The sequence below is a fragment of the Pezoporus occidentalis genome, unplaced genomic scaffold, assembly GCF_034315485.1.
Source record: "Pezoporus occidentalis ecotype Australia unplaced genomic scaffold, CSIRO_AGI_Poc_V1 ctg9, whole genome shotgun sequence".
NCBI lineage: Eukaryota > Metazoa > Chordata > Aves > Psittaciformes > Psittacidae > Pezoporus > Pezoporus occidentalis.
The window spans coordinates 6,716,751-6,732,920 of record NW_026916262.1 but is presented as its reverse complement, the minus strand read 5'-3'; the positions used below and the strand labels follow the sequence as shown (position 1 = coordinate 6,732,920).

The following is a 16,170-nucleotide window of genomic DNA, read 5'->3' as shown; positions in this document are numbered from 1 at the left end:
AGGACAAGGAGTAACGGGTTAAAACTTAAACAGGGGATGTTTAGGTTGGATATAAGAAGGAAATTCTTTCCTGTGAGGGTGGTGAGGCACTGGAATAGGTTGCCCAGGGAGGCTGTGAATGCTCCATCCCTGGCAGTGTTCAAGGCCAGGTTGGACGAGGCCTTGGGTGATAGGTGGGGCGTAAGGTGTCCCTGCCCATGGCAGGGGGGTTGGAACTAGATGATCTTAAGGTCCTTTCCAACCCTAACGATTCTATGATTCTATGTTTAGCTTATTTGAATTCAATGAGTGTTAGAAAGTTAATTTTTAAAGCAGCTGTTAGCCTGACTCTTGTACACTATCTCACATTCTTAGGCAAGTGAATGTTATTGGCCAATTCTGAGCGTTAAGAAAGCAAGATTAATGCCTTTCTGGAACTGGCAGTTTACTTGACTAACCAAGTTGTGAATTCAACTCAGCTCAGCCTGCAGAAATTATAAAATGGGAATTTATATAGCTTAAGTAGGAAATCATAATGTATGGATTTTTTTTTTTTTTTTTGACTCCTAGGAGAAAAAGTCCTATTTTTCTAACATTGAGAGAATATGGAAATATTATTCCCTGGGATATTTTATCCGGTAGTAATTTCCACAGTGCTCTATTATGGTTTGTCAGTCTGATTTTCATGATGTTCGTTGTCATGAATTAGGTGTTTAACTAAAATCCATTAGAATTACATGGATATAAGTCTGTGAGAGGTAAATTAGGCCCACTGATTCTTATCATTAACTCAAGAACCCATTTAATTATGGGATTTGGGAAGTCTGTAATTATCTTTTAAATGGGAAATTTACTGATTAAGAAATTAGTGTCATAGTGTCATGCATGTATGAAATTTTACTGACACCTAACAGCTGGTTCTCTGATAGTGGCCTCCATCAGCCAAGAGGAATGTCACTGACACATAAAAGGCAATTCATTTTTCCCTCAGGGGCCTCTAGGCCTTTGTAATTGCTGGGGAAAACTTCCATTTGGACAGGATTTGTGTGATGTACTTTCTTTTACTGACTTGAGGAATGAACTTTTTAAGGAATGAACTCAAATAAATTTGGATTTCTATAAAAACATTTCCTCTTTAATTAATTCTTAATTTCATTTTAATTTGCTGCTTTTCTCTATACATGCTTTTCCTCTACTGAAATAGCAAAGACTGAGAGAACTTTAACTGAAACAGATGTTTGGAGCAAAGTATATACAGACAGTTCTCATTCCCTACCATTGATGATGTTTTCTTCTTTTGACAATGGTATTTATTTATTTTTAAACTAAAGGTTGAGGACACGGTTTTCTAAATACAAGAATGCACACTGTGTGTACTGATCAGCAAATTATTTCAGACTTTTCCATGAAATGCAGTGTGTTTTAGAAGTGGAAAATCCTTAAAAATTCCAGATTGTAGGTTTAGTTTACTTTGACAGTAATATGGCTATGGAATTCTGCTGCTAGAAGCCCTAATATTTTCCATCTTGGCTCTGGTCAGTAATACTGTGCAAATAATGTTTTCTTTTGGCATTTATTCTGTTTTGGGTGTGTGCGGTCTTTGCTGGAAAATTCAAGCAAGGAAAGAATGTATACTAAATGAACTGCATTCAAAGGATCAGCACAGCTGAGATGATTCAGTTGGTTGACAGTTGATTCAGAAAGATTTTAGATTTTGCATATAATGAAGCCAAATGATTCCAAATGCAGAATGAGGATTCTGTTCGCATGCAGCTGTTCATTAACAAAAAAAAAGAAAAAGAAAAAGAAAAAAGGCTTGCCAAGAATGTGTAAGCCTGTGCCATCTATCACACCATCACAAAAGGAACCGACTTCAGGGGCCGCTGAAAGAAAAAGCACAATATAACATGGAATACAAGCTATTAGCCTTGCAAGGCACACATGTAGCAGACAATATTAAGTAAACCCAAGATACTGCTTTGTACCGAATGCTGAAGTATAGAAGTTGTATTAGCATTTAATTGCCACGTGCCGTATTCCCCACTGTGATTTTAACACACCTATTTCTGGCACGATGGGTGCATATTAAGTAATTTAAAGGGGAGGGGGGAGAGGGCTACACATCCTTTGTTGTCATCCTTACATAGCCTGCGACCCACGCTCAGAAAGCTTGTGCTTTTACTTCCAAGCTTTAGACCCACGCTGTAGGAAGCTTGCAATTTAGTGAGCCCCACGCAGGAGCAAGAAAACACTTCGCAAACCAAAACTGTCAAAATTAGCGTTGTAGCCAGCAAGGCTGGATTTGCGAGGCAGCAGAAGGCTGCGCTCTGAAACAACTCAGGTACTGCCTGATCAGCCCTTTGCATCAAAACGACAGCAAATTACAGGCGTCTCGATAATGCAGTTCCTTTGTGTGAAAAGAAAGCCCCCCGCCCCTCTGTTTGCAGGAGCGAGCAGCGCTGTGGAGAGGGGTGTGTCCACCGGTACCCCCTCCACCGCGGCTGTCCTGTCCCACCGCAGGTGCGTGCCCCCGGTGGGCCGGACGGGGTGCAAGCCCGTGGCTCTGGGGGGGCGTGAAGAAGGCGTTTCTTTCTGACCGGGAACACCGGCGGCGCTCGGAGCGGCCGGGACTGGGAGCAGAAGGAGGGGCAGGCAGCGGTAACGTCACTTTCCCCGGCCGCGTGTTTACGTGGGATGAAGATGGCGGCGCCGATGGCCGCGCCACGGCAGCTGTCGTCGCTGTGAGGCGGGACGGGACAGCGCAGCGAGAGTGTGCGCCCCGGCTGAGGGGAGGAGGCGGGGTGGGCCCCGCCTGCCGTCGCCGGTAACACTCTGCTCTCCCGCACAGGCGCTATGGAGGACGAGGAGAGGCTGAAGAAGCTGGAGGCTGGGAAAGCCAAGGTACGAGAGGGCGGCGGCGCGGCTGCGGAGAGGCTGGGGAGGACGGTCAGCCAGCCAGCCAGCCAGCTACAGCCAGCAGGGCCGGGCGGCGGCGTACGGCTGCGGCGGGGGCTCGGCGCGGGGCTGCGCTGCGAACAAAGCCGCGGGCGGAAGAGGCAATGAGTGCCATCCTCCCTGCGCTCCCCCCGCCGGCCTCGGGGCGAGCGGCGTTTCGTGGCAGGGGAGCGGCAGCCGGTGACAGCGGGCCACCAGTGTGCATGCTACAGGTGCCCGTCGCAGGGCCCGGCGGTGGCAGCCTGGGCAGGGCCCGCTCCGCTGGTGGTGCCTGCTGGAGAAAGAGCCGAGGAGGAGGAGAGCTAACCTCCCTACTGCTTCACACCCGGTGCACGGCTTACCTTTTGCCTCTTAAGCCTGGGAAACTCCCTGTAAATCTTTAAGGAAATTGATAAAACCGACAGCTGTTCTCAGTGTGGTACTAATACCGGGAGAGAGCCTTAGGAGACACAGGATTATAGATGTGGTGAAGTGTGTTTGCCTGTTATCTGAAAATGCTGGGTAGCCCGTGGGTGACCCGCAGGACTCCACCGCCACCTCAGGGGCGATGGGGTGGCTCAGCCAGTACCCGGCGGGCTTCCCCCACCGTTAATCGGGGAGTTTATAATTTTACTTCTTAAGTATGGCTCAGTGCACGCTGGCTGCAAAGCACTTTACCTTCTGGGCAACAGACTGGAGTTCCCGTACTTGTAGGAGGACCTCTACTTCAAAGAAAGCTTCGGTGTAGTCAATGAGTTAATTAGGGGCATTTGTAGGAAAATGAGGTAAAATTATGTTTTGACATGAGGTACAGTCTGGTTCCTTCCAGCAGTCTAAATGATTAGAAGGTTGGTCCATCAGTCATTCATGCTGAAGATAAACATGTAACTCATCTGGAGCTGATAGTACAGCAACAAGAAGACAAGCTAAAGAAGAAACTACAAAACATCATAATTGCCTTGTTTATGTGATCTGTGGAAATGGTAGTGTAGTTTGGCTGAGAAATATTGAACAGGTATTTTGCTGTATTAGACAAAAACTTTGTAACTTAGTGTTTCCTTTTCCTTTGAAAAAGTGCTCAAAACATACCTTGGGAAACTCTCCTAGACAGAGCTTCATGTTCACATAGGAAAACCTGTTCTGAAATGCTTAGAGCCAGAATGGTGTTTACACAGCGTTATGCAGCACTATTATATGCAGCACTATTAAAAGGCACTGGGACGGATCAGGAACTGGTGTTAGTACAGTCTGTCACACCCGGGTTGGCTAATTCTTTTGCAAATAATTAGAAAGTAATTCCCAAAGAAAATGGTTGAAGTAAATTTGCCAGTATGGTAAACCACAGAGAATTTATCGAGTGAGTTTATATGTTTTTGTCCATGTAGGCATGGAAGTAACACAGAAAATAACAGTTACTGAAAGAGAGGCACTGGAACAGGTTGCCCAAAGAAGTGGTAAATGCTCCATCCCTGGGAGTGTTCAAGGCCAGGTTGGTCAGAGCCTTGGGCGACATGGTCTAGGGTGCGATTGGAACTAGATGATCTTAAGGTGCTTTCCAACCCTAACTATTCTATGATTCTATGAAAAGCCAGTACTCTAGCAGGAATTCAGTGGCACTGTTTTTACTTAGAGAAAAGATGGCTACACACTTTACTAACTTCTTTTGCATTTTAAGAGCACTGTCGTAACTCTCAGCCTTCTAGTAGTCATTTCTGACGAAAATTTAATGATGTTCTTGTAAGTAAGTATTTCCCTGAAGGCTTTCATATTCTATGCTTTTAAACATCCCTTGTGATTTAAGTCATAATAACTCTTTAAAGCTCTATGTACTTTACATGGGAAGGGACTGTAGAAACTGTCAGTTTTTCAGATTTGTCATCAGTGTTCTGTATACTGTTTGCCCCTTTTTTCACATGAGTGATGTAATTAAATGTGTTGTACTGTGGAGACTAGGTCGCAGACAGGAAAGAAGAAACTCTGTTAGCAGAGAATAGAAGCGGGAGTTGCTCTTACAGCTGCTTTTCTTTTTCAAGGATACAGACACATTCACAGTAGCATAATCACTATGTCTCCTAAAACTGGTTGGCTCCAAATGAGTATTTTCTGCAAACCACAGTAACAGGCATCCAAAAAATTTTTGAACCTAACCACTGAGTGTTGTTTAAATAAAATAGCTGGGAAAGTGTATTAAAGTCCATGTTGTTACTGTGCTAAATGCACAGATATTGCTATATTGCAGATACCTTGATCATCCACCTGAAATTATACATTTTAAATATAAATAAGATACAACATAAACTGCAGGATGAAAGTAGGTAATTGGGAGACTGGTAAATGAGTGTAGTAGGTGCCGTGGAGGTGGCTGGTACATTGCTAACAATGGAGTTATTATTCAAAATTGGCACTTAGGTTCTTGTTTGGATTGGTTTGTTGGGTTTTCTTTAATCAAAAAGTAGATAGCTAACTACTACCAAATCTCAGTGTGGGAGTTTTAAGCAATATGAGCTTTCTGTAAAGCAATCCTTTGGTTGTTTTCTGATCATAAAGTTGACTAAGCAAGCTGTGGAATTTGGGTTTGTGAGAATTTATCTGCAATGGAAATTCTTCTTGACGTCTTATTAAGACGCTGTCTCCCCACATAGATTTTTTACAGAGAAGTTTATTACAAATGGATTTTTCTGCAATGGAAATTTCTTTTGAGTCCTCCTTTACTATTACTGGGAGTGAAAAGCTGCATTGTGAATCTGTTGACTGAAAGGTGCTAAGTATACTCAAGCCTGGCAGAATGGGTCTCGCTGCAAACATACAGCTTTCACCCAAGCATCATTTGAAAAATGAAATGAAAAGCTCCTTATAGAGGCTCACCAACATTCATGTGTACCTGCTGACTTTTGGAGACTATGCCAAGCCTGTTATGAAGCAGTTGCGCCATGTGTTGCTGTTCTGTTGGTTTCAAACCCACGAAGTCAAGAGAGGCACAAAGTTAAACCATGTAAATTACATGCTACTTTTTCCAGACCTATAATAATTTATTTTCCTTTGTCACAAGGTAGATGTGCTAGATATTAACCCAGCTTCTATAAGCATCTGTCTCGCCCATTGTAATGGTCTCTCTGTGCCTTTATAGAACTCTCCTCCCTAGACAAGCAATTTCTTCATCTTGGATCCTGATCTCATTACGGTGGAGCAAGAAAAGTGTTTGTCAGAAAGGTTAGTTAAGAGAGATGTGGTTGACTGTGATGGAAGGTGGAAGGAAGATGTGTGCCAGCAGTGGAAATATAGATGCTTATTGTTAAGTTGATCAGTGCCCCAAAACACAGTGAACTTCAAAAATTTAAACGGGGGAGATTTAGTTTAGATAAAAGGAAGACATTATTTACTGTCAGTGGTGAGGCACTGGAACAGGCTGTCTGAAGGAGTGGTAAATGCTCCATCCCTGGCAGTGTTCAAGGCCGGGTTGGACGGGGCTTTGAGCAACCTGGTCTAGTGAAAGGTATTGCTCCCCATGGCAAGGGGGTTGCAACTAAATGGTCTTAAGGTCCTTACCAGCCCTCACCATTCAGTGATTCTATATGTTTTGTGCCTTGCTTAAGAGATTCCAGAATATTGTTGATGGCCTGAGATATAGCATAGGTATATCTGGTCTGACAAAAGACTGCAGAGGATGGTGGTTAAAGATGTTGGTGCAGTATTGATGGGCACATCTGCTATGCGTGCTTGCCTGTGTGCATCAGTTTGCTTGGAAATCTCATCTAACATTATAGCATATTTTAGTTGTGGTAGTTGGGTATTTTAATTTAATGTATTTATTTAGCAGCTGGCTTGTCTTATCAGGAGGTTGCAGTGTTTTGATGAACTTTCAAAACTATACACAGTATTTTGCTAGCTTCAGAATAAGAACATCAGGGGCCCAGATTTCCGTGTGAGAAAATGCCTGAGTGTATTTTGGTAAAACTTAACATATAAAAAAATACTTTGATTTAATTTATACACACACATGAAATGCACAGCTATTATAACTGGTAAAATTAAGAGATACAAAAATAGCAGTAGCAACTCTTACAAAATAGTTCATTTTACAGTACTGAAATTTTATTTACAAAGTATTTAAATATGTGTATTGATCCAGTTTATATTTGTGTGGAGGAAAGGGCATTCTCCTTAGTTGTGTGCTTTTTTTGGTGTGTGAACATTGAATGAGGGAAAGACACTAACTTAATTTGTAAATTCTCTTGGGTTGGTCTGGGATTTGAGGTCTAATGTTAAAAGTACAAAATTTAATGTCCTGATTTTTCAAAGGTTCTGTGTATACTTGTAGTACATTCTTGTTGTGGTATTTGAAGAAATCATATAATTGTTGAAGAACCTTAAGAAATTAGTGAACTGGTTTAGTTAAATGCTTGAGTACAGAATAAGAAGTGTTACTGCTTTTGATCCCTGGCGTACCAGGGAATTGCTGAGCAGATGGAACAGTGGCGCCGGTTTGGGAAGTTCTAATGGCACTCAGTGGACATGTATTACAGATTGAATAACTGATTTGACAAGTTATCTTCACAAATTGCATAGTAAAAAGGAATAATTGCATATTTTGTCTTCTGGTCGTGCATGAAAATGTTTCTGGTGGCTGAAGATGAAAATTATGTATTATTAAAATAGCATTGTCTAAGAGTCTGAGAATGTTTGCTCTTTGCATTCTTACATCTTCTTCTTTTGAGGGGAGAAAAAGTTTTTACTTCCTTACATCTAACCTCTTCAGACTTAGAAATTTTGGATTTCTCAAAGAAAGCTGTTGATCAGGTTTTTTGGAATAAGACTCAAGCAAAGCATGTTATAGTTATGTGCCACAGTGATTAAAACACTAATTTAAAACCCCGAAAGAATTTAGCATGCGGATTGTGTTTGTAAAACACAGTCTTTTTAAATTCCCTGTTATTTACCTCAGGAGGGAAAAAAAAGGTAGTATTTCAGTGGTTATTAAGAATTTTTCATCACAGAAGACACATTACATTCACTTAAACCTTACATTTCATTGAAGTACTGGCCTACTAGCACATCTTCTATTGCTTTCAGGTGTAGACTGTTCATTTTGTTTATCCTGTCTGCCTCAAATAACTTGAACAAAAATAATTAAATTCCAGAATCCTGGAGGTGAGAATTTCCTTTTCAGTCTGCATTTTCTTACTCTGTTTTCTCTTAAAATAAGAAGTTGAATTTGCCATATCACCAACTGCTAATTTCATCATAAAGCCTTAGTCATGGTTGTCACTCTGTGGAGGAGAGCAGCTTTATGGGTTGAGCTCACAGAATGAGAATGATGATGGGCTATATCTGAAGATGCTGTCTCAGCATTAATGGACAAGAGAGGAAGCAACTGAAGGGGAGTGTGGGCTAACTCTCAAGATTCTCCTGGAAAGGTGTGGCCGAGCTTTGGTTCAGCAGATGTGAACAGAAACTGCCTAATGTCTGTTTGTAAGAAAGCAGGGGAATGCATTGAAACTATGGGGAAAAAAAAAAAGCTACAATGAAGAACAGTTTTAGGGAGCTCCTTTTCTTGCACATGAAGATCCTCACAAAGTTGTACCTAATTCCTAGGCATTCCTTTTTTGTATTGCTAAGCTGTTTCTTTTCCGAGGTCCCTCTAAACTTTTTGGGGTTTTGGCTCTTACAGGCTTCAATGTACTCTCTCTCTGTTGCATCTCTGTCAGTTCTAAATGCAAACAGTAGGAGGCACATGGATTTGCCTGTATTTTGGTTACGAACATGAGTAAGATTAAGAACTGGTTTTTGTCTTGCAGAGGAAATCACAGATACAAGGACTGAATGTTACCTTGGAGAGAAAACACGTGGCTTTAAAACTTTGAGTAAAAGCAGATAGGGCAGAAATTGAGTAGAGGTTAAAGAGAAACAAAAAGTGAGGTGTTCACTTTTATTTTTGTTCAAAACAGTAGATATCTGCATTTTATTATAGAAAAGTTTTCTATACATTTGAAATTTAAATATATCTATAGAAATCAATATGATTGCTGCTGATGTGGCACATAAACTCAGATGAGAGATCAAATGGACAGGTAATCTGTGAAACTGTTTTCAAGTCATTCTCTTTCTAATCGCAGAAAAATGGGGATGACTAGCTTAAATGTTGAGGTTTTTATTTGAACTTGATTGTTCTCTTGAGGATATTAGAACTGCCTGCTCTTTACAGTTTTCTCTGTGCTCTTTTTTCCTTTTCTCATTGTGTTCAGGTTTCTTCTGGATTTTATTGAGTCCTTATGAAAAAAAAATAGTAGTTGAATTGAAATCTGGGGTTGCAATGCTCTTTTCAGTTGGCACTACTAGAACTCTTCCTATTTGTGTTCTCCATTTTTTTTCTTCTATTGCCTGTTTTTTATCTCCATTTCCTTCATTCCAGAGATCTGTTCTTGCTTTTGATACAGGGCTTGATTATTTGTTTTTTTTGTCAATATACCTTTTGTTCAAAGCTCTAAAGTAGCTGTCTACCTTACCAGAGTAATGAAAGGCAGAATGAGCTTAAACTAACGCTTGCTTTCTTCTGAGAATGCAGTCAAATTGCACTTCTGTAGCTAAATTAGAGAAAGTTGATCTTTAAGATGCCCAATGAATTTCACAAAAATAGATTAATGAGGCAACACAGTATTGTTAGTAGCACTTGTGAAAGCAAGAAACGGCATTGTAAAAACACAGTTTAAAATGCTTTCTTGCTTTTCATTCTTTGTGTAAAGAGGAGGAGTTACAGAAAAGGAAATGCAAAGGTGCTCTGCTTACATTCAAGACTTCATTCGTTTTAATACTAGTCTCTCCCTTATTTCTATGGTCTGCTTTCCAACTACTTGTTTTTTTAGTATGGGTGTTGCAAAAGCAAAACAAAGGTGACTGGGACATTTGTTTCCCTCAGTTATAACAGTATCACAAATTTGTTTATACTGATTTGGAAATAAGTTTGGTCACCACCACAAATTCTTTCTGAAGTACTTTCAGTAAAATATGTTTGATACTCCAAGGAAAGCAGATTGAACATATATAGGTGTTACCAGAAAATCCTGTGTTGTTTTTCACACAGGAAGTAACCAAACAAGTAGGCACTTCTAAATGTTGATGTCCGGAGATACTAACCGAAGAATAATCTATGGTGACTGTAGCATCTTAGTGTTTGATTGGAATAGGGAAAAATCTGATGAAAATGAGGACAAAAAGAAAAAAGTCTGCTGATGTCCAACTTTGTTGTCCTACCTTATATTGCAATATAAAGATTATATACTAATAACACACTTGTTGGGAATCTGCTCTGTCTGAAATATCTGCCCCATAGGTAGAGATTTCAGTGTATACTGCTATGTATTTGTTTCAGAATCCTTTTGTTACTGGTACTAGCTAACATGACACTTTAATTTTCAAAGACATGTTGTTAAATGTACCACAGTTCAATGAAATGCATCTGATAATTGCAGTCTTGTGACTGCTATGCTGAAACATAAATAGATCTTGAAATTTATGATGATGAGATGCTTGTATGTTGACTGCAAAGTGCTGGCATGTCATATTGTGTTGATGGTTCTGGTGTTCCTGTTTCTTGAAAGAAATCTTAATCTGCATTTTTACGTGATTTTATTTTATATGAAACCCTGCATTTTCTACAAAGACAAAAGAACAAATAAAAATACTAAAATTTCTTAGAATATTTAGGTTCTTGGAAGTATGGAGCTGGTTTTCTTGCTTCCCCCCCTCTTCTGAAAAGGAACCCCAACAAGCCTCCAGATAGAACAAATTCAATAGTTGTCAGCTGTGCCAAAGAATGTGAGACTCTGGAAACCAAACACTATGCTTAGGAAAGTGGGGGAGTGATCAAGTCACAGTTGTAACAACCCTAAATTGTAGCATCACCCAAAGCAAAGGAGCAGTAGTCTGATGGACCATGCTTCTAAATATCAGAACATGACAAAATTTTAAGACTGTCCACAATTGGAGATAATAATTTTAAAAAGAATATATACAATTTTTGTGATATTCCCAGGGGAAAGCATAGATTTGATGAAGATTCTACGGTCATGCCATATCTCTAGCATATTGCTAAAACTATGATCCTGAGCAGAAGACCCAAGAAAACTGGTGGAGTCTAAGAGGTGGAGTAGATAGGACTCTGGGACTGAGTATGTTCCTGTGCAAACATTGATAAGATAGGTATGACAGAGAATAAGCAGAATAAGTCGCTTAAGAGCTCACTAAAATCTGACTTCACTGGCACACTGTGATTTAACAGAAGTGGTTGTCCATTAATCCTGGTTTTGTTTTTGATGTTTTCAGTTGTTTTTGAACTCTTCTCTGTGAAGAAGCCTCCTGTGTCCAACCACAAACCAAGGGGATAATATTTAAATGTACCTAAATCCATTTAATCGTTAAAGTGAAGTAGCTGATTTACCATTAGTGCCATACATTGAGAATATATATTTTCAATTAAAAGGTATATAGGAGAAATGTCTTACTATTACAGGTAATGCTCCATAACAATGGTGAAGCCCTGTCTTTGTATGCTTAGTAGTACGTCCTGCTAGCTAGCCTAGTTTGCTGTGTTTAAAGGAAGAGTGGAAATCCTGGTACCAGACTCCTCAAAGAGGGATACGATTCTTACATTTACTTCATTATTTGGAATATATTCCAGGAATTCAATTTTGCTTTCTTTTCATTAAAACACAAAATCCACAGACAAATATGGAATTTTGTGAGCAATATCAGGGTAACTGTGAACTCACTGTTCTCTCATGATTCAGCAGCATGTAAAAAAAGTAGTAGAAACCTGTCAAGTCTTGTACAGTGAGCATGGAATTCACGCAGTTGGTTCTTTCCTTATGTCTTTGTTCCTCACAGGGCTGTCACTCACAAACCTCCTGAGTTTGAGGGCTCTGTCCATTCTGTGCCAGACATGCCACATGGTATGAATTCATGTAAAAAGAATATAAACTAAGTGGGAAAATAGTGAAGCACAACTGTGTTTGGCTTGTTCTGAAGTATTTTATAATTTATTTAAAAAAAATCAAACCCACGAAGTTTCTAAAATGAAAATTTAAAGTTTTATTCAGTTTCTGCGTAAGAGTTGGCACACAGGACTGGGCAGAATGCCTTCATATAGTCCCCTAAAAACATATGTAAATTCTCCAGACTGCTTTGAAAATCTCAACAGTGATGTTTGTGAAAAGATTGCCTTTGACAACTGGGTGGAAGTCATCACAGCACTTGTATTTGTTAACAGGGAGTGGCTATTGCTCTCAGCTTATCTTGAACAGGATTTAAACTGATGATCTGTGTCTGAAAGTTTGGTTGGTTTGTTGCCAAGGATGTAACCTCTTAGATTTTTTTTACCAATTCTATGACACTTGCCAACCTGAAAAAAATTATTTGTGCTAGTTATTAATAAAGTCTTATTTAGACATAGTCTGTTCATTCTAACAGTACCTTTTTCTTTGACTGCTTAGTTAATGAGAAATTAGATAAAAGTAAAAGTATTTAGATCTTACCATGCTTTATTCCTTTCCTTTATATGTTGTCTCTACCTTTTGAAAGTTTTTTTTTTTCCCTCCATTTTGGATCTTTAGATATTCGCGATATAGCTATATTTTTATTAAAAAAGCCACAGTGTGAAGTGGAAGGGAGCAAATCTAGATGCACCTACATAAATACAATTAACAGGGTTTATAGCAGGGTAAACGTTTTGCTATTATAAATCCTTTCTTTTTTCCTTTAGGAGGAAAAAGTTAAATTTACATGAATCACAGTAATATAAGCAGTATATAGAAACTCAAAGTAAATCTATAGTTGATGCTTTTTTTTACACCCAGAAATAAACTCCTCAGCCCTTTTCAGCCAATTTCTAATAAACACTTCTTCATCAATTAGTATATAGACTAAATGTTACAGTGCAGGAGGAAAGAAAAATGTGCATTGTTGTGAAGTGTAGGAATCCTGCTGATCAGGAAAAACACGCAGTGGGCTGCAGCCCCTTTCTTGCAGCATCAACACAAAACAGAAATGGCAAATCTTGTGATTAAAGTTTTCTTGCATTAGCTGCATAGAGAAGGCTGGACAAAACTTCTTTCAGATTCTCTCTGTGCTTTTCATTACACGTCTCAATATCTCTGCATCTTTAAAGCCCTATACTCTAGAAATGGTGTTTTTTTTTTTTAAAGTTAATGAATTTGAATTTGCAGTTGGCTATTTGCAGTGTGTTATGGAAGAACAAACTATGTGAGCTGGAATAGAGTGTTGATTAGGATCCCACAGGAAACAGTATTTGCCTGACTACAGTTTTCTTTAGACATGTCAAGTTTTTTCTTGGACGAGTCTCATCAGTATTCATGATTTTTGAGAAGCATCTGATTACCCCCAACCCTGGCCCCCTGGAAGCTACATTGATGCTTGATAATACACCACAACCAAGGCTACAGTCATCAGTGTGATTCTGCATATACTCTGTAGGGAGTCTCAAAAGACTGGCAAAGATTGCTTTTTAAAGGAAATAGACTTGTCTAATGAATTGTCAACATTAAGGTCCTTGGAGATCTGCACAACTCTTAATATGAGAATGCCTTTAAGTAACTAGGGCTGATTCAGACAGAACTTCTTGCTGAAAATCAGTGTGATTTTAAGATTTTTGACACTGTTTCACACAGTCTTAGAAACAAACTAAGAACTTGATCGAGGTACAATCATAATTTTGTGGTTACAAGTGAATAAAACATTGTACTAAGCATCTTAGCTTTTTTTTCTTTTCTTTTTAATGTCTTGCCCTCAAAGTAGGTGGTCTTCCAGGTGCCTGTGTCACTCAGCATTTACGTTATTAGCAGTGGAAAGAATGCATGGTTTTATGTAGACAGTACTAAACTGAAGTGGGTGAAGAGACTTAGAATTCAAGATTATCTTGACAAACGATCTGGTACAAAAGGGCATAGAAGCAATACTTAAAGCTTTCTTTGCCTTTGCCTCTTTAATGATAAGGACTGTCTTTGGGTTTCTCAGGTCCTTGAGCCTAATGGCAGAATTGGAGGGGGTAAAGCATTATCCCTGGTGCAAAAAGTCAAGCTGGGGATGGCTTGAGCAAATCTGATATATGCAAATTTATGCGACTGGGTGGGATGTATCCAAACATTCTCCAGGAGCTTGCTGCTATCACTGCAAGGCTATTCCCTTGCTCATCTTTGAAAGGTCATTGTAATTAGACACATCCAAATAAGCAGGGGAAAAAATAAATCAAACATCAGATCCATCTTCAAGAAGGGCAAGAAGGAGGATCTGGAAATCTATAGGAAGGACAGCCTGGTTGTCTTTGGGAAAATTATGAAGCAGATCCTCCTGGAACCTGTGTTCAGGCACATAATGGGCAAGAACATGATTGGAATTTATCAGGAGCAAATTAACTGTCCTCTATGATGAGGCAAGTGGCTCATTAGATGAGGAGAGAATGGTGGGTATCCTTTACTTTGGCATGAGGAAGGCATTTGATGTGACTGACTTCTGGCTATTTGTAACCAATCTGGAGATGGGTGGTTTGGATAGGTAGACTGCAAGGTAGGTAGAAAAGCCAACACAGCTATCTTGTCTCTCTCCTGCCCCTCACCATGTAATTTTTACATTGCAGCATATGATATGTGTGGGGGCTTTCCTCTGTATCTATTTGCTGATGTTGTGAACCAGCTTTTAGATTCACTTAAGCATATTTAGCAAATATTATGGTTTAGTATTAATTTATTCCAGAAAATGTTCAGATGTTAATTCATTTCCTATGAATGCTATTTTAACTCTGCAAAAGGAGTTAGATACCAATTTGTTCTTTTCAAACAACTTTCCATTGGGAGAATCACATTCAAAGACTTGATTTTACAGTGCCAGATTAGATACAACATAGACCTAATTTAAGAAAATACAAATACATAAGCATATATTTAGTAATTCAGGTCTATACTACATCCTAAGGAGCTGATCTGGACTGTGCCACAAAAGGATTATATAAATCCTGCATTTTTTGGCTGTAATGCAGTGAGATGACAAGCAATTAAGATAATTTCTAATAATGCTTCACTCTTTCCATGTTCTTCAGTATAAGTCTGTATTTGGCGGAATTGTCTTCATCTACTGGGGGTGGGGAAAAATACCTTTTTAATTTGGGATGTAGTGTCCATGTAGCTGTATCTCTGTGGGAAAAATGGATTTCAAGTATTTCATTAGGAACCTACCTCAAATTAATGTACAGAATGCTATAAAACTGGTGAATGTTTCTTTTTTTGATGATTTTTTCTGCAGTTGAAAACATAAGCATGATAGTGTTCTGCTTATAGTTGTTTCATAAATAAATGTAAGCGAGTCTGGTAATAATTAAATCTGGTGGAAGAAATTTGTATTTAGAATGGTATTATTAGAAACATGAGGATTATTACTTTTCTCCTTGAGGCTTTCTCTTTTCTGGTTTTATAGTTTAATGATAATCTTAAAAGTTCAATCTTTATAAAAGCGTGAAATGTCAACCAAAACTTTTAAACATGTAAGATAAGAAGTAGAAGAAAGTGTCTGTGTTACATATGAACTTGCGGGTTGTCAGTAATTTGATCGACAAGCACTGTGTGGAGATACTGGCAACTGTTGACTTTGCATACTGTTGTATTTTTATAGTTGGCTCTTAATTGGCAAGCACAGATGGCCATAGATCATGATTTTTGTATGTTTCTGAATTAGAGAAAACATTTGTATGGTATTTTAAATGTCATTGTTTAAATATCATGTTATAGTAGTTATAGAGTAACTACATGTATAGAGTTCTGGAGTAGCTACTTATATACTTATATAAGAGTATAGATAGTGTTAACAGAGAGTTAACATTACATGGATTTTGATTTTAGTTGCTATGTTGTCAAATGGGGTTTTTGGAACCAACTATTTTAATATTTTGCTAATAGTATGAAAGGTTTCTGTGCCCAGCCTTTGAATAATTGGAAGATATGTTCTCAAGTAACTTCTCATTAAGTAATCAATGTTATTTTGTGGTTGTAGCAACTTTTTACAGTTTTTCATGAAAAAATATTCAGATCTGACACTGTCTGGCCTTATACTTACTGATAATGAAGAATATTGTACCTCACAGTCAGCACTAGATGTTTCAGTGGTACTTCATAAAGCATTTGGTTCTGCTCTAACGGAGAGCTTAAAAACTATTTTAGAGAGACCCTGGGAGCTTCTGTTTGAAGGATCAGCCTTGTT

At 38.9% G+C, this 16,170-nt stretch overlaps 1 protein-coding gene across 10 annotated transcripts in view; it reads left to right on the top strand.

The window, feature by feature from the left end:
• The first annotated feature begins 2,657 nt into the window (after positions 1 to 2,657).
• Positions 2,658 to 16,170, top strand: part of AKAP9 (A-kinase anchoring protein 9) — a 111,469-nt gene continuing 97,956 nt past the window's right edge. For 8 of the 10 annotated variants that reach the window (XM_062605163.1, XM_062605161.1, XM_062605159.1 and 5 more), the window contains exon 1: positions 2,658 to 2,880. In XM_062605163.1, the coding sequence (XP_062461147.1) occupies positions 2,833 to 2,880 (48 nt within the window). In that variant the 5' untranslated portion in view covers positions 2,658 to 2,832. The remainder of the gene's footprint in view (positions 2,881 to 16,170) is intronic. The other 2 variants (XM_062605154.1, XM_062605158.1) reach the window with 2 other exon arrangements.